Here is a 26,441-nt window from a genome sequence, read left to right on the forward strand (position 1 = left end):
TCGGCGCTTTCGTGCCCTTCCGCTGCCAGGGGCGGCCCGGGAGGGCGCGCGCCGGGATTGGCCGGGCGCGGGAGGAAGGGGCGGGGCGGGGCGGGGCGAGCGGAGCGCGCGCGATGGCGGGCCGGCGCGGGGCGCTGATCGTGCTGGAGGGGGTGGACCGCGCCGGGAAGACCACGCAGTGCCGGCGGCTGGTGGAGGCCCTGCGCGCCGCAGGCCTTCCCGCAGACCTGCTCCGCTTCCCGGGTACGGGCCGGCAGCCGCCCGCAGGCAGCCGGGAGGGGCGGGGGGAGTCCCGCGAGGCCGTGCTGCGGCCTCTGTAGCGTGTTCAGCGCCGGCCGCCTCCTGTCCGTAACGCACGTAGCCCCAGGCGCGGGCGGACCAGCTGTGTCCCACCTGTGACCAGCAGATAGGCCGCAGACTGACGTGTCTCCCCGGACAGAGGGACAGCCCTGTGGCAAGAGCAGCTTGGGGCAGCGTTTGATCCTTCTCCCTCTTTTTCCTACAGAGAGAACGACGGAGATTGGGCAGCTGATCAGCTCCTACCTAGTGAAGGATAAGAACCTGGAGGACCACACCATTCACCTGCTCTTCTCTGCTAACCGCTGGGAACATGTGTAAAGATAATGTTTAAGATGTAAAAGAAAATTGCATGGTGTTGAATCCTCCCGGGGTTGTAGCTTGCAGTAGGTATGAGTATGAGCCAGTTTAGCAAGGGAAGCATGTCAGGAAATAATGCCTCATAGAATCACAGAATAGGTAGGGTTGGTAAAGACCTTAAGATCACCCAGTTCCAATCCCCCTGCCATGGGCAGGGACACCTCACACTAAACCACACACCCAAGACTCCAAGTTTCAAGAACTCTCACAGCTTTGGATTTAATCTTAGGTCAAATCCCACAGTTTGGTTTTGGAATCATTAGATGCAGATATTTCCAGTGCTGTACCAGCATCACAATGGGGCAGCTGAGACTGTACCTGCCTGGAATATGAATATGCGTCTTTTCCTGATTGAAGAGACCTTGCTTTGCAAAGAAGTCCGTGTGAGTGACAGAATGGTTAAGGAATCATGTCCAAACTTAACTTTAGCTGAAGGCTGCATTCAGCTGTGAGCAGCTGTCCGTCCTTTTGGCTCCTGAGTCTGTGTGGAGCTAGGGAAGTCAGTGTTGGCTGTTGTTTTTACCTGGAAACCTACACTGGAAAGGGTTTTAATTAAGAAAAAAATAATAAATCTTTTGTAGTGGTGGTGACAAGCAAACTGAGAAGCATAGGGCAGATGAGTGAGCTGTGAGAAGTCGTTGTGAATAAAGGATGCTTTTCTCTGACTGAGGCAGAGTGTATCACAAATCTACTGAACCGCATAAAAAAGGAACTGACTCATAGAATAGTTTGGGCTGGAAGGGACATTAAAACTCACCCAGTTCCAACCCCCTGCCACGGGCAGGGACACCTTCCACCAGACCAGGTTGTTCCAAGCCCCGTCCAACCTGGCCTTGAACACTGTCAGGGATGGGGCAGCCACAGCTTCTCTGGGCACCTTGTGCCAGGGCCTCGGCACCCTCACAGGGAAGAATTTCTTCCTAACATCTAATCTCAATCTCCCCTCTCAGCTCAAAGCCATTCCCCCTTGTCCTGTCACTACAGGCACTTGCAAAAAGCCCCTCTCCAGATTTCCTGTAAGGCCCTCTTTAGGCTCTGGAAGCTGATATTTAAATGCGATCAGCATCACAGATAACCCTGACACTACTGATGTTTGCCATTAATGATGACACATATTAATAGGGAATCCGCAGCCTCATGAGCTTCCTTTCATTTGTATTGCTATGAAGGAGTGTAACTGTTTTGTTTTCTCTACCACATGGTTTTCAGACCACTGATGAAAGAGAAACTGCATAAGGGGATCACACTTGTAGTTGACAGATACGCCTTTTCTGGAGTGGCCTTCACAAGTGCCAAACAGGTGAGTGAGATCTGCAATAGCCCCTGCTTCTCTCTGTATTTCATAGAACCACAGAATGGTTTGGGCTGGAAGGGACCTTTTAAAGCTCACCCAGTTCCAACCCCCTGCCACGGGCAGGGACACCTTTCACTAGACCAGGCTGCTCCAAGCCCTGTCCAACCTGGCCTTGAACACTGCCAGGGATGGGGCAGCCACAGCTCCTCTGGGCAACCTGTGCCAGGGCCTCAGCACCCTCACAGGGAAGAATTTCTTCCTCGTATCTAATCTAAATCTCCCCTGTGACAGCATAAAGCCATTCCCCATTCAGTTCCCCGATGCTTAGAGCAGCAATGGAAGCTGCTCTGAGGTGTCCCCGGACCCTTGTCTTCCCCAGGCTGAACAAGCCCAGCTCTCCCAGCCTGCCTCCACAGCAGAGCTGCTCCAGCCCTTGGAGCATCTTTGTGGTCTCCTCTGGACTCACTCGAGCAGCTCCACATCCCTCTTGTGTTGTCGCCTCCAGAGCTGGATACAGGACTGCAGGAGGTGTCTCACAAGAGCAGAGTAGCGGGGGAGAATCCTCTCCCTTAACCTCACACTGGGCTCAGAAAGATCTACACTGAAGCTGTGCAGTATATTTGGGAGCAGCTTTCTTTTGCACTGATCACAAGTTGTGGACTGGTGACAGCTGTGTGGAGACTCAGAATATGACTTGGTATTTTGCTCTGTTAGGCTCTGCAGAAGAGATGTTAAAATCTTTAGTGCTGTCCGACTTAAATGATCATGAGAGGTGCACAGCACCTTGCAAAACCTGGCCCCCCAAAATTACCAGAACTGAATTCTCACATGGTAAGCTGGGATATCACCTTTTCCGTTTGTAGCCTGTGCTTAGTGTTTCAGGCTGCATCTCCTCTCTTTTCTGCCTATGCCCTTCCCACCCCACTCTTTAGCTAACCTGCTGCTTTACCTTCTTTGGATTTCTTTCTTTCACCTAAAACTTGGTTATCTTCTGTTTGGGACAGAACTTCTGCCTGGAGTGGTGCAAACAGCCTGACGTTGGACTGCCAAAGCCAGATCTGATTCTATTTCTTCAGTTACACCCAGAAGAAGCAGCAAAACGAGGGAACTTTGGAAGTGAACGTTATGAGAACAGCTCCTTCCAAGAGAAAGTTCTACAGTCCTTCTATCATCTGATGAAAGACAAGACATTAAACTGGAAGGTGAGGAAATAGCCCTAACACCCTGTTGGGGTGGGGGAAGACTTTGGTTGATTTATTTTCTGAAAGAGCTTTATGGAAATAGTTCTCTTAAAGGGAAACTGACTATCCATCTCTTGAGAGGAATTTTCACTTAAAGCAACACATCTGTGTACAATATCCCAAAGTGCACAACTGTCAAACAGATAAATAGCAGAATAGATGGTGAAGAGGTGTCCCTGAAATAAGCGTGGAAATCCAGTTTCAGTACACATTAAAGGTATAGTTAGCATTCCTGTCTCTGCCCCTCAGTTAGAATAACAGACAGACATTGCCAAAGAACCCTCTGAAACACAGCATGAAACCTAGCTTGGTTACACAAATAACTGGAGGATATTGTGTGAGCACAAAGGTGCGATGCTGGCTGTGCTACCATTTAATCACAAAGTCTACTTATCGCGTATCCCCACAGCTGCTGTTCCTCATCAGTGTTGTGTGGGCCAGCATTGCAGAGGTCACTGCGATGAATCTGCACAGCTCTACATCTCCTCACCAAATCCTTTGTACACTTCAGTCACTCCCTCAACTGCATGGGAGTGATGCTTGCTGGTCTTCAAATGTCTGCCTGGAAGCACCAGCATCATGTTCTCAGGCTGACAGCTTTCTCAGCTCTACCACCTTTACTGCCCTTAGCTTGCAGTAGTTAAAAACCAGCAAATCTGAAACTCGGACATCACATGAAGGAGTTTTAGAGGTTTCTACTATCATGGGTGGATGTTTCTCAGGGACTACAGTACAGGATGAAGAATGTTTACCTGCTTTTATGTCCCATGTCTCAAAGACTGTCAGCAAACAACACGCAGCAGCAGCAGTTTCTTCTGTTTCCCTTCATGCAGCCCCACATCTATTTCTTACATGCTTATTCCTAAATAAAATAGATTTTTCCAATTCCATTCCAGAAACCATGTAAAACAGGCTATGCAGTTAACTCCTTTTGTTGCTGATGAATAGTATCAGCGTTGAGTAATGGAGGGAGCAGACAGTAGCAAGGTGAGTTTTTCTTACTTGGTATCATTAACTGAAGAACATGTTTCTGTATTTTTCGTCCTGGAAACAGGTAATGGATGCTTCAAAGAGCATAGAAGACTTGCACAGAGAAATCAAGTCCATTGCAGAGAAAACCTTGCAGGAGGTTCAGAATAAACCTTTGGAAGAACTCTGGAAATAAAACTTTATGCAGGTTATTCTTTTAGACCCAAGGAAAAACTCTTAGATAAAACTTTATACAGGTTATTCTTTTACACCTAAGGGAAAGCTCTTAGATCCTCCTGTCTTGGTTCGCTCCCCTCATCACCTTCCAGTAACTACTTTGATCTCATGTATTCTGAGTCCAGCATGGTGCTGATGTCCTTGTGATTGTGTCTACTCCTCCCTTTCATCCTGCATAGTCCCTTCTATATTTTATACATGAACATGCAATAAGCATGTAGCAAATTCCTTGTAAAACCCTCCCTACTTCAAGCAGGAGCTCTTGTTCTAGCTCCAGTCATGTCATGCAGATGTGGGCACAGAGCCCAGGGCTGCCCCTGGACAGACAGCAGCAATCTCAGTTATGGGCAACTGCCATGTTTCAGATTCTTCTGCCTCTCTAGTACATGCATCCCCAGTGCGCAAACGAGTTTGTAGAGGACTTCCTAATAAATTACTCTTTAAAACATCTTGCACAGGGCATTTTTTTTCCCCCCAGAATGATAATTTATCTTCTAGAAGGATATAGAGGAAGTGAGAGTGCTGCGTTTCAGACACAGGGAGAGTAGTTTGCTAAGGCTGTGGAATGGAGAGATGAATTCAGGTCTGCTCCCCAGCTTTTCAGTGAGAACAATACAAAAACTGAACTGCTATGAGCAGGTAGGATATATAGGATATAATTGATATACTAGCTCATAGCAAGGCCAGTTTGAAGGGCAAGTGGCCTATAATTTATTTTAAACTGGTCAAGTTACTCCTGGGGCCAAGATCAGAAAAACAGTCACTTGTGACTCCTACACAGTGTAATTTAAACAGCCTGGAACAGCTGTGAATTCATCTAAGTTATCAGTAATGACTAGCAAACTACAGTAACTGGAATGTTAAATCATTTGAAAGGTGCACAGATATGGTGGTGGAATTACTATGGAAATGTGTTTTTCCATTTCTGCTAGCATGTCTGCAGGTGCTTACCCACTGGAGTAGGAATACGAACTTGACAGTCCCAATAGATAATGTCACCACTTCACAGTTTCCCTTTCGTTGCCCTAACAGGGTAAACCCAAGTAATTTTGACAGCATTCCCAAACCCAGTGCAAGGTTACTAGATACCACCTGCCACCACCTTAATGGCATCTGCTAAAACATTAGGACAGGCAAAGAGTTTAGATCTGTTTATTCAGATACAAATTGAAAGCAGATGAATGGAGCACAGCCCCATTTCCACTGCTGCCTCTTCCCCTAACTACAAGAGAGAAGCAGGCAGAAAGCAGCAAATAATAATTTAGTGACAGAAGCATTGTGGTTCCCAGTTCAAACCTCTGCATTTGGATAACACAGGGACAGTTAGAGAGCATCAGTATATCAGTGACAGGAGAAACAGGTCATTTCTAGCCAGCTGGCACCAGCCTTGGGTACAAAAGCATCAACTGACAGGTTCCATCCTAAATGTAGAAAACAAAGCCTTGTAAACAGGTCTGCAATCTGCAGCGTGCATGAAGGAAACTACTTCAGCAACCTCTGTTGCAGTTTGCATTATGACAGCTCTCCTCCACTCTTTAAACTTTCTCCAAATTCTGCGAAGGGCCCCAGGCAGAGCTATCATCTTAAAAGTAGCTAAAATTTCCAGTATAATTTGACCTTCTCAAGGCATTGTCTTTACTGCCCTCTTTGGGATGATGACTTGAAATGCGTTTCTCTGGGTTAGCTCCTACAGTATCTTTGTGCATACTCTGCAGGGAGGTGAAGCTGGCAGAAAACAAAAAGAAAGGTACCCACCCAGCTAGGAAGCCTGCTTGACCTTCAGGCCCCTCTTCTGATTTGGAAAGGGAATGTCTAACAGGAGCAGCTGGAGGACCTGCAACCCACCGAGGACACCTTGAGGAATTCTATAGCTCACATTTTTGGTACCAACAGGATTAGTTCCCTTGGGGTGCTGGCACAAGCAGGCACATGACTGGCAGATCTCAGCTGTCCTGTTTTGCCTCTCCCAGCTGTGGACTGTTGTTTTTCCAGGACTATGGAATCCAATTCTCCGCTTGAAGCAGCTTTCCTGAAGATACTTGCTGTAGACATTAATCCATTGTAGAAGCACAATGTTTTATTGACTCACGGAGCAGGAACACACACATTTTCTATTCTTCCATTCTTTCTGCTGTTATTTAAACTGAGATAGAGATGTTCCTCCCCAGCAGCATGGGTCTGCTCCATACTTTCCCAGACAGCCTTTTGCTTATTGAATTACCAGTTACTTGTAAATTCCCTCAACTTCCTTTTGATAGCATGTGAGGAGGGACACTAAATCTAGGAGGAAGTGCTGCATACTGCAAAGCATGGACAGGAGTTGTACTGTAGGAAGCCTGGCCACCTGCACTCCAGGGGCTTCACAGCTGTGTCTGTTGTTCACTTGCGTTGCGAGCTGCAGTCCAAGTTGGCCAGTGAGAAGAGAAGCTGCTAAAGGAATTAACTCTACATTTCACCTGCTAAATGACGGGTAGCTCTACTTAAGCTTCAGAGTCCCCATGTAAGGATTAATGATTTCTATGCCTCCCCCAGAAGGCCATCTGACCTGCTGATGTAACAGATAAGTCTTTGAACTCCTAAGCACCACTGCATCCACTTCCAGCAACTGTTTTCTACTGAGAAATTCTGACTCCAGACAGTAAGGCTGTGTCACTTGATTCTTCATCCGCGCTCCACTCAGAGGCTGCACAGAATGCCAGGATGGACAAGAGGTGGGGATGGCAGCAAGCACCTATGAAAACCGGTAGCCCCAGGCTCTCGAAGGAGCTTCCCTCCCCCCCTTCTCCCCACACATAACACAAATTTGCAGAGTCAGTTTCCCGTTTGTTTTCAAAGGGATAGAATTTCAAAGTCTTCATCTTCCGAGTCAAAAAACCTTTCCAATCTGTCAGCATCAGAAGAGTCTGCAAGAGAAAAAGGAAGCACTAGCTCCATGGGATGCACTGACTGTTCAGCACCAGTGAGATCAGCTGAAGAGCAGCAGAATTCGAGTGTTAAATGCCTGCAAGTTCCAAAACACTTGACATACCCTAATGAAGGCCCTGAGAGGGATGAGAACATGTCACTAGCACAGAAAAATGCACTGGAGAGAATTTAATGGTGCACAGAAGGTGCACCACATTTCACAGATCCCAAAAGCAGCCCTGATGCAGCACAACACTGCTGTGACTGTTTTGTATAACCTTCCTGTACAGCAGCTCTGTACTAGCAGGAGACTGTTCTTCCTCAAGAGGACCAAAACAGAAGAGCTTGCCTAAGGTCTGTACTAACGGCCATGAAAATTTCTGGCCCAATTAAGTGATATGGGAACATTCCCCATCCCCCATGTATCAGAGACTTCTTTTATGCCACAGATGCCTCTGATCCAATTACTGGGGAATGTAATTACACAACATGCACTCTCAGAAGTAAGTAGTACAGTCCATTTTGTGAGGAAAGATAACGTATTTAATCCCTCCTGTTCACCCTTCCAACTCTATGGTGAGGAGACAGCACATACCTATAGGGGAAGTAACTTTACCATAAGGTAAATGCAGGTGAGAATGTATGTGCAAGCTGTGGAAGTAAAGGAGAAACCTACTCAGGCTTCATGAAAGCACTCACTGGCAGAACAGCTAGCCAAAAGCTAAACTGCAGTAACTGATGGCTGGGGACAGAGACCTGCAAAGCTGTACACTCCCCCCAAACATGTAACAAGCTTTAATCCCACAGTAGAGTGATCAAAAACAGCGATACAAGGTTATTTGCATAGATCGCAATGCCGACAAGTGGCAGGGAAAATAAGGACAAGGGCTGGATAATCATGAAAGTACAATTATTCCTTCTAGTGAGGGATAGTACTGTTGAGAAACAGAATGGCCATACCAGATGTGAAAGGCTCTAAAGGGTAGGGAAGGGAGAGAAGGACAAGTAGCCCATTACAAAAACATTTTTAAGAGTAAGAAAGGCAGCAATTAGGGAGAATTTAGTAGAGGTAAGGATGAATTGACAGTTGGAGGCAATCAAGCATTCTGACAGAAAAGGACAGTGAGATAAGGCAGGCTTTTCAAGTTCATGCTAAGGAGAGATAGCAAGTAAGCACAGGGTGCAGGATGCAAGTAACAGGACACAGTCCAATGCCTGGTGACAGGGTAGGTTTGTCTATGCATACTTACTGCAGAAGTAACATACTTCTTGGCAGAAGCTGTCAATGGCTTTTTATCTCCTACAATGTTTGTGCGCATTAACACGATAAACAGAGCCTGACAGCCAAGGTGCTGCCCAGCGCTTGTTCCGTTTTGCGTTGGTAGTAGTACATTCACAGGGAATGAGTGACTTACACTGGAACTAAGTTTGACCAGCCCTGTCTGACCATTTTCATTACCTAGAAACTAATTTTTCAGCCTTTTCAATGGACCCTTTTGATTCCTCCAAGCATCCCTTTATAAATCATAAATTCATATTGTTGTGATAGCTTATGAACTTGTTTTCAATTTCCCTCAGTCACCATCCTCATTCACAGGCTCATCCTAAAAATCATCCTGAGACACTGTGGGATCTGTGAGACACCAGCTGAAAGTGTTTCACAAAGAAACAAGATCAATTGACACAAGAGCTCCAGGTGTAACAGGAACATACTAGAAGTCACCACACAATTTCCAGCAAAACAAAGGGACCACCTCACCCTTCACTCTGCCCCCCTGCAGGGCCTTACCTGGTGTGAGATTGAGGACATCAGGGTTGGAGAAATGCGAGGGTTGGCGTTCAACCAGTTCAAACATTGGCAGCGCTCCTCTTACAAGGGACAGCTGTGGAGCAAGAGCAGAGCCATGAGAACCAACAGCTCTGTACTCACAGTGCTCTGGGTCTTTAAGGGGTAACTGTTGGCATTTCATTGCAGCTGAAAAAACATTTCTCAGGTCTTTGGCTCACATCATCAATAGCATTTCATGAGCTATGCTCTTCTTGGTAGTTTAATAAACTAAATGGGATGATGCTACAGAGAACATGGCCTCTGTGCAGCAGTTTGGAAACAAGACAATAACCTATATCCCTTTGTTCCTTTCTTGGTGATATAAACACAAACCTTTCTGATTTGCTGGCACCAATTGTTAAAGTCCTCCTCTGTGTTGCAGAAAAAGCCCTGGAAAAAAAAAGAAAGGAGAATTTATTGTTACACCACTCAATGCCTTACTTTTAAACTGTGGCTTACACTGCCCCATTAAACTGAATGCTCCCCATATGCTTGATGTGACCGAACTGTCCAAGTGCTGAAATCATCTGTGTAATGGACTGCTCTACTGCAGAAAGAAAACTGGGCAGAAACAACACACATGGAAACAAAGGTCAGTGTGAGGCACTGCAGGTTCAACAGAAAACAAGCCACACTGAACCATAATATGGATTCAGGAATGGATTTGGATCTGCTCAAAGGCAGGAATCAAAGCCCAAACTAAACTTGAGAGAAAGATACCGCCCCATGAAGAATGGCATTTAATTGCCATGTAAGGGGAACTTCCCTGGACCAAAGTGCTTCCTTCTTGAGGAGCTTCTTTACCACTGTTACCAAAACCCACAGCAGCACTTGCTGAGAGCACAGCATGCCCATAGAATACCCAACCCACCACCACTGCCTTTGCCAGTTCCCTGGGTAAAGGGATGGCTATGGAACAGAGGGACCACAACACCGCTCCTTTGGGTGACCAGAACCAAAGAGTAGGAACGCACCACTGCGATGGAGGGGTCAAGCTCAGCAATGCTCATTCTGCAGGGAGGGTGCTGGCAGTGGAAGCTTTCATCAGGGAGACAGCCACTGTCATTGGGCTCCACTGCAGGCTGTGTAGTGTGGGGATCCAGGTAAATGAGTTCCTCACCTGGACAGACAGGCAAGGAGACATCAATAGGAAGAACCACGTAGGAGCTGCTCTTCTGAGAGGCAAATGGTGAGATAGAAAGGGGAGGAAGAGCAATGACAGAGCCAGCTCTCATAACACCACAACAGAACCCATGTTCTAGGGACAACTTGTTTTCACACACTTTCCCAAATGACTCTCATACAGGCAAAGAGCCCGTTGCCAGCAGAACCACAGTGGTTACTCCACAGCAACACCCTGGGATCAAGGTGCAGGCACTATCTGGATACTGGTCCTTCACATGCTTTCCAGGGTCCTGTGTGAGCTCAAGTAGGCCCCAGAAATCCAAAGCACAACCAGCTTGAGGTTTTGGGCAGAGACAGAAAATCAGAGGGAAGGAGGAGAGTGAAACAGTAACAGTTTGTAGAGCTTCAGGAAGTGGACAACTAAAGGACAGTTAAATCCAGCCAAGCCCCTAAAGGGAGGTCAGCACTGCACATAGGAAGAAATGTCTATGCACACTTCTTTACAGACAGGATTTAGCATTACACAGTGGAACTTTGTGGCTTATACTATAGCTGCTGTTCAAAGCTGCATCACTTGGGTCCTCACAAAGAGGTTCAGTCCACAGCAGCCTTCCACACAGGAAAAGAACTACCCTGCAGCATGCACAACAGACCAAGCAGGGGAGCTGTACCACTCCACAAGCATTTTTTCAGCTGGGGGGAGATGCTTGGAAAGTCTTTGCAGTACTCTGGGCACTCACCTACATAGCCAATGAAGTAGTGAGCACTGTTTGGTTTCCCTCCGATCACTCCCAGCGACTGGGGCATCATGAAGCAGTGCTGGAAAAGCAATACAGAAAACACACAGCTGACAGACAGTGAGACAGTAGGTGGCAACAAAGGCAAACATCCAAAAATGCAGTGGGAAAGAAAGATGGGAACACTGAAAATCAGCAACGCTAGCAGCAGGAACAGCTATTTCCAGAGAGAAGCTCCATGAGGAAGGCTACAACACAGGACCTTCAAGGAATACAGAAGCAGCTTAAAACCACTTGTAACTGCTGACAGGAACACACAGGCGCAGCAGATGGAAGAAGCAGCACTACTCCAGGACTGGGTCTGGGCAAGTCTTGGCTCTGCTGCAGTCAGTAGTAAGATCCCCTGGAGCTCTAATAAGGCAGCAATAGTGCCCATGGGATGGAACGATCACTCAGGAAACAGTTTAAGTTCCTTATCCAGCTGTAGTATCCAGGCACCTTAATTACTGAGTTAAGGACAGGTAACCTCAACATGAATTTGGAGCTCTCTTACCGGTGCACTCAGAGCTTGCTAGCATTTGGACAGCAAGACAATGTGCACCCTATCCTGTCTCGTGCATGTACTCTGCACACCCTAAATCCTGCAGCTTCCTGATACTCCAACCTACAACCATCTGCCAGCTTCTAGCCTCAGTCTGCAGGACAAGTTCCAGCATCAGAGCTACAGGGAGTCTGAAACACCACATTCATTAATGCTTCGATTGCCACCAAGCACAGTACAGTTGTGCAGAACTCATGCTCCACAAAAAAGGTCTGTGATTAAGTTGTGAAGTAAGATCCTCAAACCCAAACCAACTCAAAACAAAGAAAACCCCCAACCCCTCATCCCACCCCACAATTTTTCTAACTATAGCCTGCAAGAACCCACACCATGACCTCTGACAAGGATTGTCTCTAAGCACATTTTTCTTCTGCAAATAGAAAAATTACTTCTGAGTATTTTTTGCCCCAAAACCAAATTCTAGAAATTACTTAATGCACAACAGGGTCCTTAAGCACCAGAACACCAGGAATTGAGCTCCAAATCCCCTACCTTCAGTGTTTCAATATAGGCTTCATTGATCTCTGTGAGCCCAAGGCGAAGAGGTATCAGCAGCACCAATGGTTTCCACAGTGAAAGCCTATCTCTAACCCCCGCTTCCTCTGGGTACCCGTTGTAGAGTACGTCTGACTCCACAGCAGGGCATGCTGCAGCTCCAGCACACGGGAAGTTGGACTGGCACAACCGCCCTATAGAAAGGGAACATGAGCAGAAAGCATCAGAAATAACCTCTGTTTCTGGACCTTGAGTAATTCTGTTCAAGCTGTTATCAATAATTGCTATTTACTAAAAGCCTACTGCACTTAAAAAAAAAAGCTTAAAGCGGTGCAGTGCTGGGATCAGGTGATGTATGTGCTCCCTGCAGGGCTTCTGGTAGGGCTCAGCATCAAGATTATGCCAAAGCATGTTGTACTCACAGCCACCATCTGGTGGGCTGTTAAAAAGCAAATTCTTCCAGCAGGTGAGCAGCTAAGCAACAACCTGTGGCAAGAAGGCTGAATGAGCTGATCAGGTCAGGCCAGAGTCCTGAATGCAGAAAGTGTGTAGGCAGGAAGAGAAAATCTGAAGTGCTCAACCCCAGAGGAGTTTGTGGAGGGTATGAAGACAGCTGAACCGCCTGAGCAAAGCATTATGGCTGAACACAGGAAATAGTGAGTGCTGTCACAGGACACACACACAGTGTCTGTCCAGAGTAGTTGTGATTTTCCTAAAGTTCACTAAAGCCTTCATGAATTTTACTGGGGAACATTCAGAAGCTACTTTAGAGACCTAAAGCAGGATGATCATTAAGCTCTGCAATTTCAACACAAGCTTTGCAGTAAGATATGGGGCAGCAGAACTCCTCAGGGCATACACATAACATCAGTGCTATGCATCCTCATTCTACAGGCTTGACAAACACACAGCCAGGCTGTAATGCAACCGGATTATGTAAATTGTGGTACAGAAACAGCTCCAAGCCTACCTGTCTCACTGGCCAATTTCATTACTTGCTGGGTGTGTGAAGAAAAAACCCAGACCCCAAAGAAACCCACAGCACTTTTAATCATGTAGCCAAGGCAATTAGACAGAATGCCAGAGGCTCGTTTAATTTATTCCTGGGCTAAGCTGAATGCCAGGACACTAGCAGGTAGGACACGATGTAAACACCTTGATCACCAGCTATCTCAGCAGGGTGTTTGCTCATATGAAGAGCTTCAAACCCAGCTGAACAAGGAGAATGTTACACCCAGGGTTAGAAGGAAGAGGATTTTGATCTAAAACCTCAGTATGAGAGAGAACCTGCACTGAAGAGTTTGCAGTTGCTCTCCATTTTGTCCCTCACGGAGGGAGAAGGTGTACATATCCATTTCTCACGCACATAGTTACCAAAGGTCCTGAGAAAACTGAAAGTCATTATTTGTAGTTATTTACCCTGTTAAAGCAGTAAAGGTCATGGGATTTTCTGTTGCAGTAGCCTGCCTGTTCTGATGATCTGAAACCAACTGCCAAGCCAAAGCTGTTGCTGAATGGGGTGTCACTGCAGGTCCCTTCATCAGGAAAAGCAACTGTCAGTTCTGCACTGTGATATGAACACATTTCACCCAAGTTTAAGCAGTAGAGAGCTCAGCACAGACTAAATTCACCTCGCTTCTTTGGTAGGCCTTGCAGTGCTATGGTGCCACAGCACAGCAGAACCTGCCTAAAGCTTCCCAGCTGGATCCAAACCATTTACTGCAAACATATTACAACAGATATGACACATCTCTTCTGCTGCAGCTGCTGGCAGGTACTGGCTTTAGTGCCTTGGTTTCTCACCACTTTGTGATACACAAAATCTTCCAATGCCCAACACTAAGAGCCCCTTTCTGATACAACAGACTTGACTCAGAAGGAATAAAGATGGATGTGGCAAAAGGCATTTCCTGTGAACTTTAGGGTGGACAGTATTAGTGACCCAATTGAGCAGAGATATGAAACAGCATTAACTTCTGAATGCTTCAATGTCAACAGATGTTTGGGCACAAGATATCTACAGACATAGAACATATCAAAACCACTTATACAGTAACTTTCAGGCCCTGAACGGGTACATTATGATTCACGAGCAAGGAAAATGAACAAACACCCCCTGCACGTTACAATCTGTATTGACACATTACTTGAAGCGGTATCAGTGCTGAACAGTTGGTATCACACAGACAAGAGCTTGCAGCGTACCCAAGGCTAGAACTGAAGCAAGCTGGCTGCAAGAAGTAATGTTTTCAGGCTTAAGATGAAGATAAATCCAGTTTCTGTTTTCATGCTGGCCTTTTTTAAGCCAAGGTCATTAGCACATAACTGCAGAGGACTGTATGTACCTAAGGCTAGACAGGCACTTCTCAGTCAGATCCTGTGTCAGTTGAGACTACCTGATAAGAGATGTGACACTCCTGCACTCTAAAGACAAATTGCCTGTTAATTTATTTTGGCTCCATAGCAGCTGAAGCCAGCCTAAACAATGCCTGCCCTGATCTTGCCTATAACCTTGCACCAGCTCCAGTGCTCACTGGACTGTTCTAGACGCCTCTTCAGAACACTAGCCCAGCAGAAAACACTGTCTGGGTTTGTGCTGTGTAAGTGCACTGTCACACAAGTTAGCCCACAGCAAGCAAGGAGAAGGCTTGTGTGGCCAGCACCATGCAGGACTGCAGCAGCGAGCAATGCAGGTGTTCAGCTTCCATTACTGTGGCACTGCAACCTAGCAAGCATGCTAGGGATGAACACACTGTACGGTTGTTCAGCCATCAGAGCCTTCCTACTGTCAGGATGTGATGAAAAAAAAAAGGGGCAGGGGGGAAAGGGAGCAGGAAAGGAAACAACCAGTGATCACTCCTTAGAAGATGATGAGAGATGCACTACAGGGATAGACGCTCTTCTCTTTCCCTCCCCTGCCTCCCCAATGTTTTTCACTTTTGTCTTCAGCGATCTGTTCCAGTTTTCTTACTCTGCCCAATAGCAAAAACATTCCTACCCCATAATATGGCACTGCTTGCCACCTGCGGCCACAAACAAGTTTGATATCACCTTCCAAGCAGCTCCCACTTAGCTGATTTGAAGGTCAGAAGACCTTCTCTCCAGATCCAGAGACCACAGTGCTAAGGTAGAGGCTTTATCAGATGAAGCAAAGGTCAAACAAGGGACTTCCTTGCCCTAGAACAGCAATTCTTGGATTGTTTTGGTATGCTTGGCTACAGATTTAAGACAGAACATGTACTTCATGCTTCTTCTGTTGTACTATCTGCTCTCCATTTTTATTTCTGCTTATTGCAGCTATTTTCAGCTTCTTGCTGCCAGAGAATATACCATATTCCACCTCCATATGATACTTACGGATTTCTTCCATCACTACTGTGTTGTCCATGGCTATATGTACTGCCAGTGAACTCCATGTATCAAAAGCTGCAAGTTTTCTATAAGGAAATTGAAACAAAAAGTTTGCAGGGATTAGTTACAAGACAAAGATGATGGTGTATCAGAGAGGGGAAACTGGATTAGGAGAGATTGGCTTTTATCAATTATGCTGTAAAGTATGCTTTTATACATGTATCAGAGTTATAGGCTTCACTGTCACTAGTTATTACGGCTAGAAGAATAAATAAGATTGCAAATGGGACCGCAAATGGGACCACACCTGGGAATTTCTCCCTCAACAGTGTATGAGTACAGGAGCACGCATACAACCTCCAGCTTGAATCCCATAACTTCCGGCTGCCAGAAAGTGAAAGAGCATAAAAGTAAATAATAATAATTGAAAAAGAGAAGTAACTTTGACTTTCCATACATATCTCCTGATCACCTATACCAGATCCTGAGCTAATTGGGCATACGGTCTGATCTGGGAAAGCTGCTTTCAGGCAATCCTAAACCTATTCCAGAGAATAGGTTAGGATTGCTCATCTAATCAATGTGAAGGAAGAACAGTGACAGAAGGGAAAATGTTACTAAAGGCAGACCACGCTCTAGCACTACTATGATCCTCTGCCCATCACCATGGAACCCAGGTAGCAAATACTAATGCTTTCTTCTCCTAATGCATTAGTGACTTGACAGCTCACTGAAGCTTTATGATAATGATGACACTGTTGTCAGGTCATCAGAAATCCAACCAACAGCAAGATCATCTACTCTGAAACTTGCTTTTGGTCTGCTGCAGAGTACTGTACTCCGTTCTAGCATTACTTGTGGGATGTGGAGAGACATTTTTGGGGGTTGTTCTCAACTTGAAATCTGTTTCCTCTCATATCCTGCCAGCATATGAATGGCAAGAACTTGGAAAGAGCCCTTCTGTCCAAGCAGGTCAATCAGGTCAAGCAGGTTGCTGGCTTAACATCATTAAAACATATAGTTGCACTTCAGTCCATGGGCAGAAACCTGTAAGCTAGGAGGTTACAAACCAAATGACCCCACTGCATGCTTCAAAAGATATAAAGGAAAAACGCAGCACTTACTTGAGCACTTGTGCGACTGTGTTTGGTCCATACCACTGACCTATGGATTTTCCCTCTCCAACTCCCATCTGGGCTGCATCACAAGAAAAAAAAATAATTAGCAAATGATGTCATCTATACTGCTTCCCTTCCTAATCACTTTGTATTTAACAGGGAAGAAATCTCACTTAGAAACACTGTTGAGTCAGCAGAATCTAGCCTTTCCTCTACCCTTTCATAGCATCACAGAATGGTTAGGGTTGCAAAGAGCTTCTCATGGGGTATCTTAATGTAGATGAAAGAAAAAAGCATGTCCTGAAGGGCTAAAAGCAAATCTTTTCCCCAAAATGCAGTAACGCAGAAGTTCATAAAGGGCAATATTACCTCAGAAGAAACATCAGACTGTTTGATTACCAGACCACCCCTGTAATCTGAAGTTCTGTTCGCTGAAGCTATACCTTAATAGTGCCTTAACAGCCTACAGGCTCTTAAGAAAAACTGGAACAGGCCACTTCTATATGCCAGGTAAGTTTATATGAAAGTGTGATCCTTCCTTAAGCCATTTGCTGTTTCTGAGAGTTTCTTTGATCAGCAATCTTCTCATATGATAAGGTCCTAGTAAGAACAGCAGGCACATGCATTCCTCTCACCTTAGCTAGCTACAATACAGAAAGTGATGCTGAATATAACCTAAAGCATTCGGCAAACCTGATGGCCTTAATGGAGTCAAGAAGAAAAGTGCATCATAATCCATAATAAAGAGTGGTAGCTTGACAGCATGTCAGAAAACAAGCAGCAGAGTGCCACATACTACCTGACCCACTCACCAAGCCAGTAAAAGAAACAGCTATGTTCTAAACTCATGGGAAACCCAGACTGAGCATCTCCACATTCTTCAGCACCCAGGCTCTTACCTATCTGGTGAATGGAGTAGTAGCTGTCTTTTTTGTCAATGAAGGCATTAAGAACATTGAAGTAATTAGCCATCTGCTTCTTCCCTTTTATCCACCTCCAATCTAAGACACACAAGGGGATACATGAAACAAAACATGATATTTATTAGCAATGAGAGACTGCAAGCTACAATTCCCTGTGCATTAATCAACTGACCCAATTTTCATGTCACTATCTTATTACTTGGCATCTGAGTCATTTTCAACACTAAAAAATTAATTTAAAAGAAAAGTAAGCATTCTCACAGCTGGGATAAAGAAATATCACCCACAGAAATGCAAATAAGCAAAAATCAGACAACAAAATTGTATCTCTACCCTACAAATGGGGAATAGGATTACAATTTCTCACTGACAGACATGAGCTATGTATTCTGTGAAAAAACAAGTGACCTCAATACAAAAATCATCCCCCTCACATTCAAAAGCCATCACCACCTGTCAAAAGTAAGCTCTTGCAGAGCTTCTTACAGACCAAACATGGGTCAAGCACAAGAAAAGAAGCATTCAGAAGAAGACGCTACACTCCGTAAGTGAGGGCAATGTGAAAACCCTGAACTATAAAAAAAACAATCAATCTACGAAGTTGTTTTAAACTTCAGTTATATAAAAAAACTTTCAAGAAAAGTCTATTATGCTCTTGTCTTCAGTACATTTAACTAGCATGTGACAGGGCTCTGCTTTAAGGCTTGGACAACTATGTCTACCTATGTCATTGCAGACAGCAGGGAAAAAGCTGTTTCAGGGTTTCCACTAGACTGTTCTCTCAACAGCCCTGAACTTGAAAAAACTGAAGAAAAAGTTATAGAGCCTTCAGCAGTTCCCAGCTGTACCCTTGTTTCTGCTGTCCTTACAAGGACTTCACTGGTGGGAGCACGTGGCCCTGGAAGTCAGTACAGGGGTTTACCTCTTCCCAAATGCCTGCAGACCAAGGCCTGAGCAAAGATCATCTGGCCACACCGCAACATACAGCCCCAGCCAGTATCAGATGTGGGACCAGTTCCTCCTGCAGACAAGGAGAGAAAATAAGTATGTAATGAACAGTAAAACAAAGTGCAAAGAGGGAGAAGAAATGAAAGCACAGAGGGAAAAGAAATTAAAGCACTGGAAGTCTGCACCTGGGTAGCAGGTTCATGCAGGAAATCAGGCAGAATAATGACTATCTTAGCTCACATACCCAAGGCTGAAGACAAAAATGTAGCTATCATTGAGTAACTTACTGGCATCTCTTAAAACCAACCAACCAAAATCCTCTAACATCAACTGAAAGGGGAAAAAAACTTCAAAGGGAAATCAAAACAACTCAACTAGAGAGATGAATTCCTCTGGAGCACAACAGTCCTTGAACATAGCTGCAGACTCCTAGTTCAATTCAGAGAACATTTCTACCCCAAAGCACTTGTTACAGGCAACTTCTTGTAATCCTTATCTTGAGAAGGCAATTCATCATGCAAAACAAATCAGTCCCAAGAGTTTACACATCATAAGCAGCTATGGCTGGATGAGATTCCAAAGGGAACAACTTAGGCCAAAGAAAAACACCTCCAAAACAACTCACCAACCAGAAATCCCACCCCAGCAATAACTAAACTCCCATATCCTACATAATTCTGGAGAATAAGCTGGATATTAGCTAGAAAGCCTTAGACAAAGACCTCGAGGCTGGAAGCGCCTCCCTGACACAACTTCAAAAGCAAACTGCTGCTCCTTCACTGAAGCTTTGGCTTATTATTACAGGCTTCACACATAAAATGTTTATAGTGTGACCACAGCAAGTGAGCTGTCTTACAAGCACACAGTGAGCTATGCCTTAGCATAGCTGGTAGAAGTAGCTTCTTTGTAATACTGCTTTCTTCTTTCAGTCCTTATGCAACTACTCTGCATGAAAAGCATATGGAGAAAAATCACTCAAGAGAAATATTTAATTAACTTCTGGATGGTCAGAAGCTATCTTCTATAGTTTTGCCAGCAATTTATAACATACACAACGTCCAAAATTGATAATGCTTTACAAAATTAGCATTAGACATTCCCCTTCCCTCTGTGCTTGCCCACTTCAATATTGTGAACTCTTCAGAGAATAAGTGGGGAACAGTAAAAGGGATGACTGGGAGGAGAAAGACTGGAAAAGTTCTGCTGTATGACATGCACATCATATGTATACCGTAAACGGGAAATGACTCAGAAAATGGGATCTCTGTTTTGCCCCCCACCCCTTTAATAACTCACACAGAAACCCCAATCATGTTTGTGAGCCATAGTTAAAGACATAGTAACCCTTCAATTTTGAACACATTTAACTATGGCTTACAAACGTGAATTTAGAGGGACTAAAATGCATTAAAGATGCCTCATAACTTGTTAGGCAAAGGGTTTCCCAGTAGGGAAACAACAGAACCAACCAGAAGGACTAGCTACCAAGAAGTCTCTTTTCCAAATCTGAGCAATTTTCCCCACTGACAGTGGCGACAGATGAGACTTCTAAACCCATTTACCTGTTCTTAGATCTCTTCTGATACACCTTCCACCTAGTACACAAAACCAAACCACAGAAGAGACCATGCAGAATATCTTAGGGAATGAAGACTTCCACCTTCCATTTCACTGGGAAATGTTCCTCGTATCATTAAATTCCTATATATAACAGCCACTTCAGCCATTTAACCTCCCACAACAACAACAAAAAATCCACACATAGTCTAGAGCAGATGCACAAAGGCAGTAATTTCAGTATTTCATCTTGAGCTTTCATTACTTTAATCCACTTCAACCCCAAGACTTTCATTATATAATGTTACATGATAAATTTATGTAGGACCTAATGAATATGAAGTACAAAAAACTTCCCATGTTGCTCAAAGAAAGGATGTTTTTAGGTAGGCTTCCTAAGCTCATTCTTGTACCCGTTTTAAAATTTCTGCCATCCCTCATACCCAAGGACATGAGGAATTCTCATTCTCAGGTAAGCAAAAAGTCAATTTAAGGAAGTGCATATCAGATCCTTATAAAAGGAAGTGCATTAATGTTATACTTGTAGGGACTGTTTTATTAGATAGAGATACTGAATTATCACCATTTCCAGGGTGTTCTTAGACTTGTCCACAGTACATACCAATAGCAGGGAAGTTCTTTCTGTAGGTGAACCAAAGCCGAGAGGTCACATCCAACAGGATCTCTTCTTTCTCTGAAAAGATTTTCAGCATTGGAAGGCATGCATGTGAAGGAAGCACCAAACACAGCTAAATCCGTCTCCCACTCACCTTCCCCAACAACAGCAGCATTCTGCTTCTCACACAGTCTGCATGCCCAGAGACAAAAACTGGTTGAGGAACAGCGCTGCTGTGCAGAAGAAACTTTATTTTTTCCCCCAAAATAGCTGCAAGCAACCCAAAGACATTATGGTCATAGGCAAATTATGGAGCAGTAAACCACCTTCTTGCCTTTTCCCTGAGCTATCACCTTGCCTCAACCATTCTGGCCTCATGACACAAGGCTCAGTAACTGGTAACTTCCTAGACAAAAATATTCCAGGGTCCATGGAGATGGCCAGACAGACAGAAACTGGGCAGTTACAGTCTGCATGCTTTGCCAGCAAACAGACAGACTTTGTAGTGTGCTTATAGGTTTGCAGTCACCTTGCTGTTCAGAAAGCAAAGCATGGTACTAAGAGTCCTCTGGAGCATTAGAGCACATTGCATTGTGCAGGCAAACTACCTGTAAAAACACTGTATTTCCGGCCAAGGATCCAAACAGGTTCTTTGGTCTCAGGGAAGTCTTCATATTCGAACCTGAGAGTGTCGTAAGTAAGAGTAGCTAGAAAGAGAAAGGAGAAATTACATACTTTTCAGGGCTTTTCCTTGTGTTTTAACAGCCATACAAAACCAGAGAATCAGAACTGCTATGGCCCAGCAACATACACACCCAGAGCACCTGGCTCTAGCTGGCAAGGAATGGTACAGCTCCACCTGCAACCACCACCCCTTGGAAGGTACAGAGAGCTGACACAAGCAGAAAAGAAGAGGAATTTCCAGGTTAGATCAGCTCCAAGCTCTACCCAGTGCAGGAAACATCTAGGACTTCAGCTGGCAGCTGCGCTGTATCCCCCAGAACACGCACCATCGTGTATGCCATCAACAACAATATCGAGGCCCTCAAGTAAGCAAAGTGATAAAAAAATCTTCTAGAGAACGTAATAAAAATCACACAACAAAATGGGAACCAACCTCCACTCTGCCCATCAGTTCCTCCTGAAGCAGAAATATATCCAGCAGAAGTCATCATCTGCCCTGAAAACAGCCTGCAGCTTGTGGAACACCACTACCTTTACAGATGTCACACTAAAATCTGAGGAATGCAGAGCTGTACTTGTTCACAGGTGATAGGCAAACCTTAGGTCTATTTTACTGGCTCTCTTCACAGCATGGCATCCATCAGTGCCTATGCATATACTCTCTTACACGACAATTACAGAACAACTCAGCAGCACAGGCTGCCCTTGGACCAGGGCAGCCTAAGCTTCCATGCAAAAGGCACAGGAAAAATAAATTAAAATGGAGAGTTGGATGATCTGTGCTTTGCTAAATCCGCATTTGAAAATAAGGCCTGGGAATCCTGGAAAAGAACTATCTCATTTTGTAGGTGTCAATTCTTTAACAAAGCACCTATAAAATTTAAACCAGAATAAAGCCAGACTGTTCTGTAACTGTTAAAGTGGCTATTGAAAACATCTCTTACAGCAAATGCAATAAAACCTGTGGTAACGTGACACGAGTTTAAAACAGTACAACAGACTAAACAACCATAAGCTCCTCTCAGTCCCATTTCCTGTGAAAGCCACCACATGGTGCACACTTTGCCTTTTGCTTCTCAGGAGAGTCACCTGCTGATGTTCTCTGATCTGCCTACGCAGCTGACCTCACCCTTATCACAAGTAGAAGCTGTTCATAGACAAGCTTTCCTCCCCGCCATTCCCTTAGCTTTCCAAAGCATCACCTGGTGCACCACTAAATAACTTGGCTGATTTGCATCAATGATAGCTCCAGGAAGTCACCACTCAGTTCTGCTCCGCCTTACAGACATCTAGGATACTCCACATTGTGCTCGGGCAAACAAGCTCCACAAGACATTTTGTCCTCCTGGAGGTGCCTCATCAGCCTCCTGCCCCTGGGGTACCTAACCTGAAATTCCAACTCCAAACATCAAAGAAAATATTTGGGTAGCAGCAGCAAGACACCATTACTAAGACCAACTACTGTTTAAACAGGAACCCTGGCAACAGAGATTCAAATAGGCTCCTAAATCGTATTTTGAATTAGACTCTGGCCCTGACCCTAGCCCAAAAGATTTAAAGCAGGTTTCTAATAAAATGAGTGAAACAAGGGTGCTACACAGAAACTATCAAGCTCCCTACCACCCCTCTTTCTCCTTCCTAGCAACACTTCCTCATCTTCTCAAATGTCACACCCTCTGTGCTCCACATCACGCAGGTCCTTAGCAAGCACAGGATTTGCCAACTGGCAGCTTCACTACAAGGATCTGCTGGAATGTTTCCTCTTCAATCAAAGCTAGGAGAGGAAGGGGGCAGCAGGCACGAGGGATTCCCAGGCTGCCCACTGGACCAGCTGCCTATTCAGGGAATGCAGCACATGCAAACTACAAGTGCTATGATGCTGTGCATTCAGCAGGAAGGTCCCAGACTTGCTGAAGGACTTCCAGCTGAATGTCCAACATCTGGGCTCTGCACAAACGTCCTGAGGTTGAGCTGCACATCTGAAAGATGTGGTCAGGTATCAGTTGTTTTCTGCCAACATCTGAAAAGGCACAAGTACTATACGTAGGAGTTAAGGTTCCTTTACAGGGAGAAAATCCAGGTGATTGCTCTCAGTTAGTATCAACAACATTATAATGGGAGCAGTAAGCTCCCCACAAGGCTTGAAGCCACCACTTCCTTTACAAGCACTTACTTTCATACACTGGCACTCTTTCAAAACTATCCATTGTGCTACTGCACAGATGAGCTAAACATGAGCCAGTGGGACCCAAACAATTCAGGCAGGGATACAAAGATGTCACAGCTTGCACGGGAGCCCTTCTCTCCCACTTAGAGGCAAAGGGCCTGAAAATAAAGCTGGAAAAACAACCAGCAGAAATCCTGCTTGAACATGGTCCTTCAGAGCTGCAAAAGTTGGGTGAGATCAGCAAATTTCTCAGGCAGTACTCCAAAACGTCACCTTCAAGAAGCTCTCCGTCTATTTTAAATACTGACCTCTAAGCATCCAGGACAGTGGAGCAGCAGCCTCTGCAGAAAATCCAAGTGCATATCCAATACAATAGCTCAACTTCTTTCTGTGCACAATGGATTTATTGTTAAAAAGCCAAGAATCCTAGCCTTGCAAAGCGCACCCTCAGAAAGCTGCCCTTGCTCTCCAGGAGCCTTGGACACGCTGCGAATGACGCTTGGTTGACTGGATCTCTGCCCCATGGCACACCTGCCACGGGGTCTGATGAAGTGTCCCAGAACACCTTTTCATCCCACACCCTCACTAGAAAGCCCCAACAGAAAAGGCAAAGCTTTGTACATGCCTTTACAGAAAACAACTATACTAAACAACCAAGGTAAAGGTATTCAAACTAAAACTGTATTAAAGACCATTAAAAACTGTTTTGATACACAGAACTAGGGTAGAAGGTGAAGTTTTGCCTCCCTTCTCATATTCTTAAGCTGCACAACAAAAAAGGTGAGCTTAAAACACTACTCCAGCTTGTAATAAGCTCCCACATAAGCAAACATTGAAGCGCAGCACTGGGCAGCAGACCCTGACTGGTGATGTCAGTCTGCAAATGTGCTGAAGGCAAATTACGTCCTTGACAGCCAGTAACTTTATCTGCTTTACCAAAACTGTCACTCCGGGAAACCAGTAACAAGTCAAAACTTCGATGACTCAGATAGAAACATGGCAAGTGATTTTCCCTGTGGTTTACACAGCAAACAGCTGATGTTCGCTCCAGCATCATCTTGGTTACAGTTTGCCTGCACAGCAGAGATGTTTTGTTGAAAAACTTCCTATACAAAATACTGAAGCAGAGATTTGGAGCACCACACTAAAGGAAAAAACAAGCTTTGCAAGACCTCCCTTCCCAAAATGCTTCCTGGGCTTCCCCAGTCTCTGGGGAGGTACTCCTGTGGGACACTGAAATGGTCCTCAGGCAGAGCCTGCAATGGCTTAGACATTTTCCCTACAGCCTTCAATTAACACTGCCACAAAAGAATCAGAAACAGGGGGGATGATCATCTCCCTCAGCTAATAAAGGTGCATCAGCCAAGGCAGTGTGGGGAGGAGGAATGCTAGTGGATGTAGAGTATTTCAAAAGAGAGGCGAGAAGGTAAATTCATTGTTAGTGAAGCTCACTGCTATAAGACACCTAGAAAACAGGTAACTGAAAAACAGCCCGAACCCCCGTTTCTGGCCTTTGCAGAAATAAAATTCTTTCCTTTCCCCTTAGACCTTTCAAACAAGACAAATCCCAACTATCTACCCAACTATGAGTTATTAAGAAACAGCCAAGGAGGAATGTTATTCAACTGGAGAGTGGCACTTTCTTGGAGACCCAGAGCGAACAGCTGAAAGTCTGCCCATCAGGCCCCTGACAGTCTCAGAGGCCTGGCTGGACACAAAGGGCCTTGAGCTCTCATTGCTCCAAAGCTCAGAGACCCACCTCCTCTGTGCACACTGGAAATTCAGCCCTATTATCTATTACAGCAAGGTTTTCCTTCTCTTGGTAATCCTTGCAATGCTTGCACAAAGGGAAACCAAACACATCTCCCAGCTCAGGCTGTGCAAGTTCACTTGCTGGAACGCGTTTCTGTTCCCAGGTATGTGAGACAGGATACATCAGCGCACAAGGACACACCAAGCAAAGTCAGGATATTATCGGCTGGAATACACTGACAACAGCAGCACCTGCACCAGGGCCAAAACCAAGTCAAGACAGCAGTCTGGAGCAATGAGAGCTACCGGCTCCCTGTTGCATACACATGCTCCCCCAACATGGAGGTGGAGCCCAGGCAGCACAGAACGCTTGTTATTATGGAACATCACTTATCTCTCAGAGGATGGATGAAAGCTAGGAAATATGCGAGCCCTAACACACTTCTTTTTCTTCTCCCCCATATGAGCAAAACCTGTAGCAGGAAAGGCTTTGCTGGCGTTCCCAGTGGAGGGGAGGAGGGGCTCAGTCTCTTAACCCCTCGGCGCAGCAGGCGGCCGCAGCCACCGCTTTCACCCTCCGGTTCGCTTCCCGGGCAGCCTTGTCCAGGCCATGCCGCCAAACGACGTGGAGGAGCTCAGCAGCTTCAGGCACGACGGTAAAAGCCAAGCTGGTGGCGGCAGGAGGGATTCGCCTCTCTGCTGACAGACCTCCCTCTCAGCCCTGGCCCGCAGCGGCAGGACGGCAGCCATGGCTGGGCTGACCCCAACACCCGGCTGCCACCGCGCCCCGCAGGGAAGCGGCCAGGCCTCGCCGGGTCCTACAGGGCCGAGGACGCCGCTGCCAGGACCGCACCGCAGGGAAGCGGTGACTCTGCCCGCCACCAGCCGGGCAGGAGACGCGCCTCCGAGCACCGGGAGAGGCCGGGCCGCCCCGGGCCGCCTGGGCCTAGGCCGCCCCGGGAAGCCGCAGGCCCCAACCGGCCGCTCGGCCGGGCCGCGGGCTCCCGGGTGAGAAGCAGAAGAGCTGCCGGCACCGCAGACACGGGAAGCGGCCGCCCCCCACACCCACCTGCGTCCATGGCGGCGGCCCCGGCGAGGGCTGCAGCCGCCGCCGTCCTCGCCGACACATACGCCCCGGCGCCCCAGCCTTGCGCGGCTGCTGGCGCGAGCACGGCGCTACCCAATGGGAGCGCCGCTAGCCGCCGGCGTCAGCGGCGGTTGGCTGCTGCTGCGCTCG

The 26,441-nt window shown here is 46.0% G+C and overlaps 2 protein-coding genes across 4 annotated transcripts; one reads left to right on the top strand and one right to left on the bottom strand.

Annotated features, from left to right (window-relative positions):
- The first annotated feature begins 93 nt into the window (after positions 1-93).
- Positions 94-4,846, top strand: DTYMK (deoxythymidylate kinase). Of its 2 annotated transcripts, XM_065673789.1 has the most exons (6): positions 94-243; positions 506-614; positions 1,867-1,957; positions 2,956-3,153; positions 4,247-4,369; positions 4,419-4,846. In XM_065673789.1, the coding sequence occupies exons 1-5, from the start codon at positions 114-116 to the stop codon at positions 4,355-4,357; spliced, it is 639 nt and encodes a 212-aa protein (XP_065529861.1). In that variant the 5' UTR covers positions 94-113; the 3' UTR covers positions 4,358-4,369; positions 4,419-4,846. The 2 variants fall into 2 exon arrangements, with proteins under 2 accessions (XP_065529861.1, XP_065529860.1); XM_065673788.1 differs by having other exon boundaries at positions 4,247-4,846.
- Positions 4,847-5,534: 688 nt separating this feature from the next.
- ATG4B (autophagy related 4B cysteine peptidase) lies at positions 5,535-26,411 on the bottom strand. 2 transcript variants are annotated; one of them, XM_065673779.1, is made up of 13 exons: positions 26,274-26,410; positions 21,210-21,308; positions 20,608-20,679; positions 18,403-18,501; positions 17,457-17,558; positions 16,564-16,636; positions 15,446-15,525; positions 12,086-12,282; positions 10,996-11,074; positions 10,105-10,250; positions 9,464-9,520; positions 9,092-9,185; positions 5,535-7,301 (listed from the first exon to the last, which is right to left on the bottom strand). In XM_065673779.1, the coding sequence occupies exons 1-13, from the start codon at positions 26,281-26,283 to the stop codon at positions 7,228-7,230; spliced, it is 1,182 nt and encodes a 393-aa protein (XP_065529851.1). In that variant the 5' UTR covers positions 26,284-26,410; the 3' UTR covers positions 5,535-7,227. The 2 variants fall into 2 exon arrangements, with proteins under 2 accessions (XP_065529851.1, XP_065529852.1); XM_065673780.1 differs by lacking the exon at positions 21,210-21,308 and having other exon boundaries at positions 26,274-26,411.
- Positions 26,412-26,441: the final 30 nt, after the last annotated feature.

Source organism: Lathamus discolor, chromosome 3 (genome assembly GCF_037157495.1).
Source record: "Lathamus discolor isolate bLatDis1 chromosome 3, bLatDis1.hap1, whole genome shotgun sequence".
Lineage (NCBI taxonomy): Eukaryota > Metazoa > Chordata > Aves > Psittaciformes > Psittacidae > Lathamus > Lathamus discolor.

What these genes read in the sequence shown, in the direction of transcription:
- DTYMK (XM_065673788.1), top strand. Translation starts at nt 114, where the DNA reads ATGGCGGGCCGGCGCGGGGCGCTGATCGTGCTGGAGGGGGTGGACCGC. An exon ending in GCTAACCGCTGGGAACATGT is followed by an intron (nt 615 to 1,866) that starts GTAAAGATAATG and finishes CATGGTTTTCAG; the next exon opens with ACCACTGATGAAAGAGAAAC. An exon ending in CCTTCACAAGTGCCAAACAG is followed by an intron (nt 1,958 to 2,955) that starts GTGAGTGAGATC and finishes TGTTTGGGACAG; the next exon opens with AACTTCTGCCTGGAGTGGTG.
- ATG4B (XM_065673779.1), bottom strand. An exon ending in CTACTCCATTCACCAGATAG is followed by an intron (nt 16,637 to 17,456) that starts GTAAGAGCCTGG and finishes CTTGTGATGCAG; the next exon opens with CCCAGATGGGAGTTGGAGAG. An exon ending in TTGACCCCTCCATCGCAGTG is followed by an intron (nt 9,521 to 10,104) that starts GTGCGTTCCTAC and finishes TTTTTTTTCCAG; the next exon opens with GGCTTTTTCTGCAACACAGA.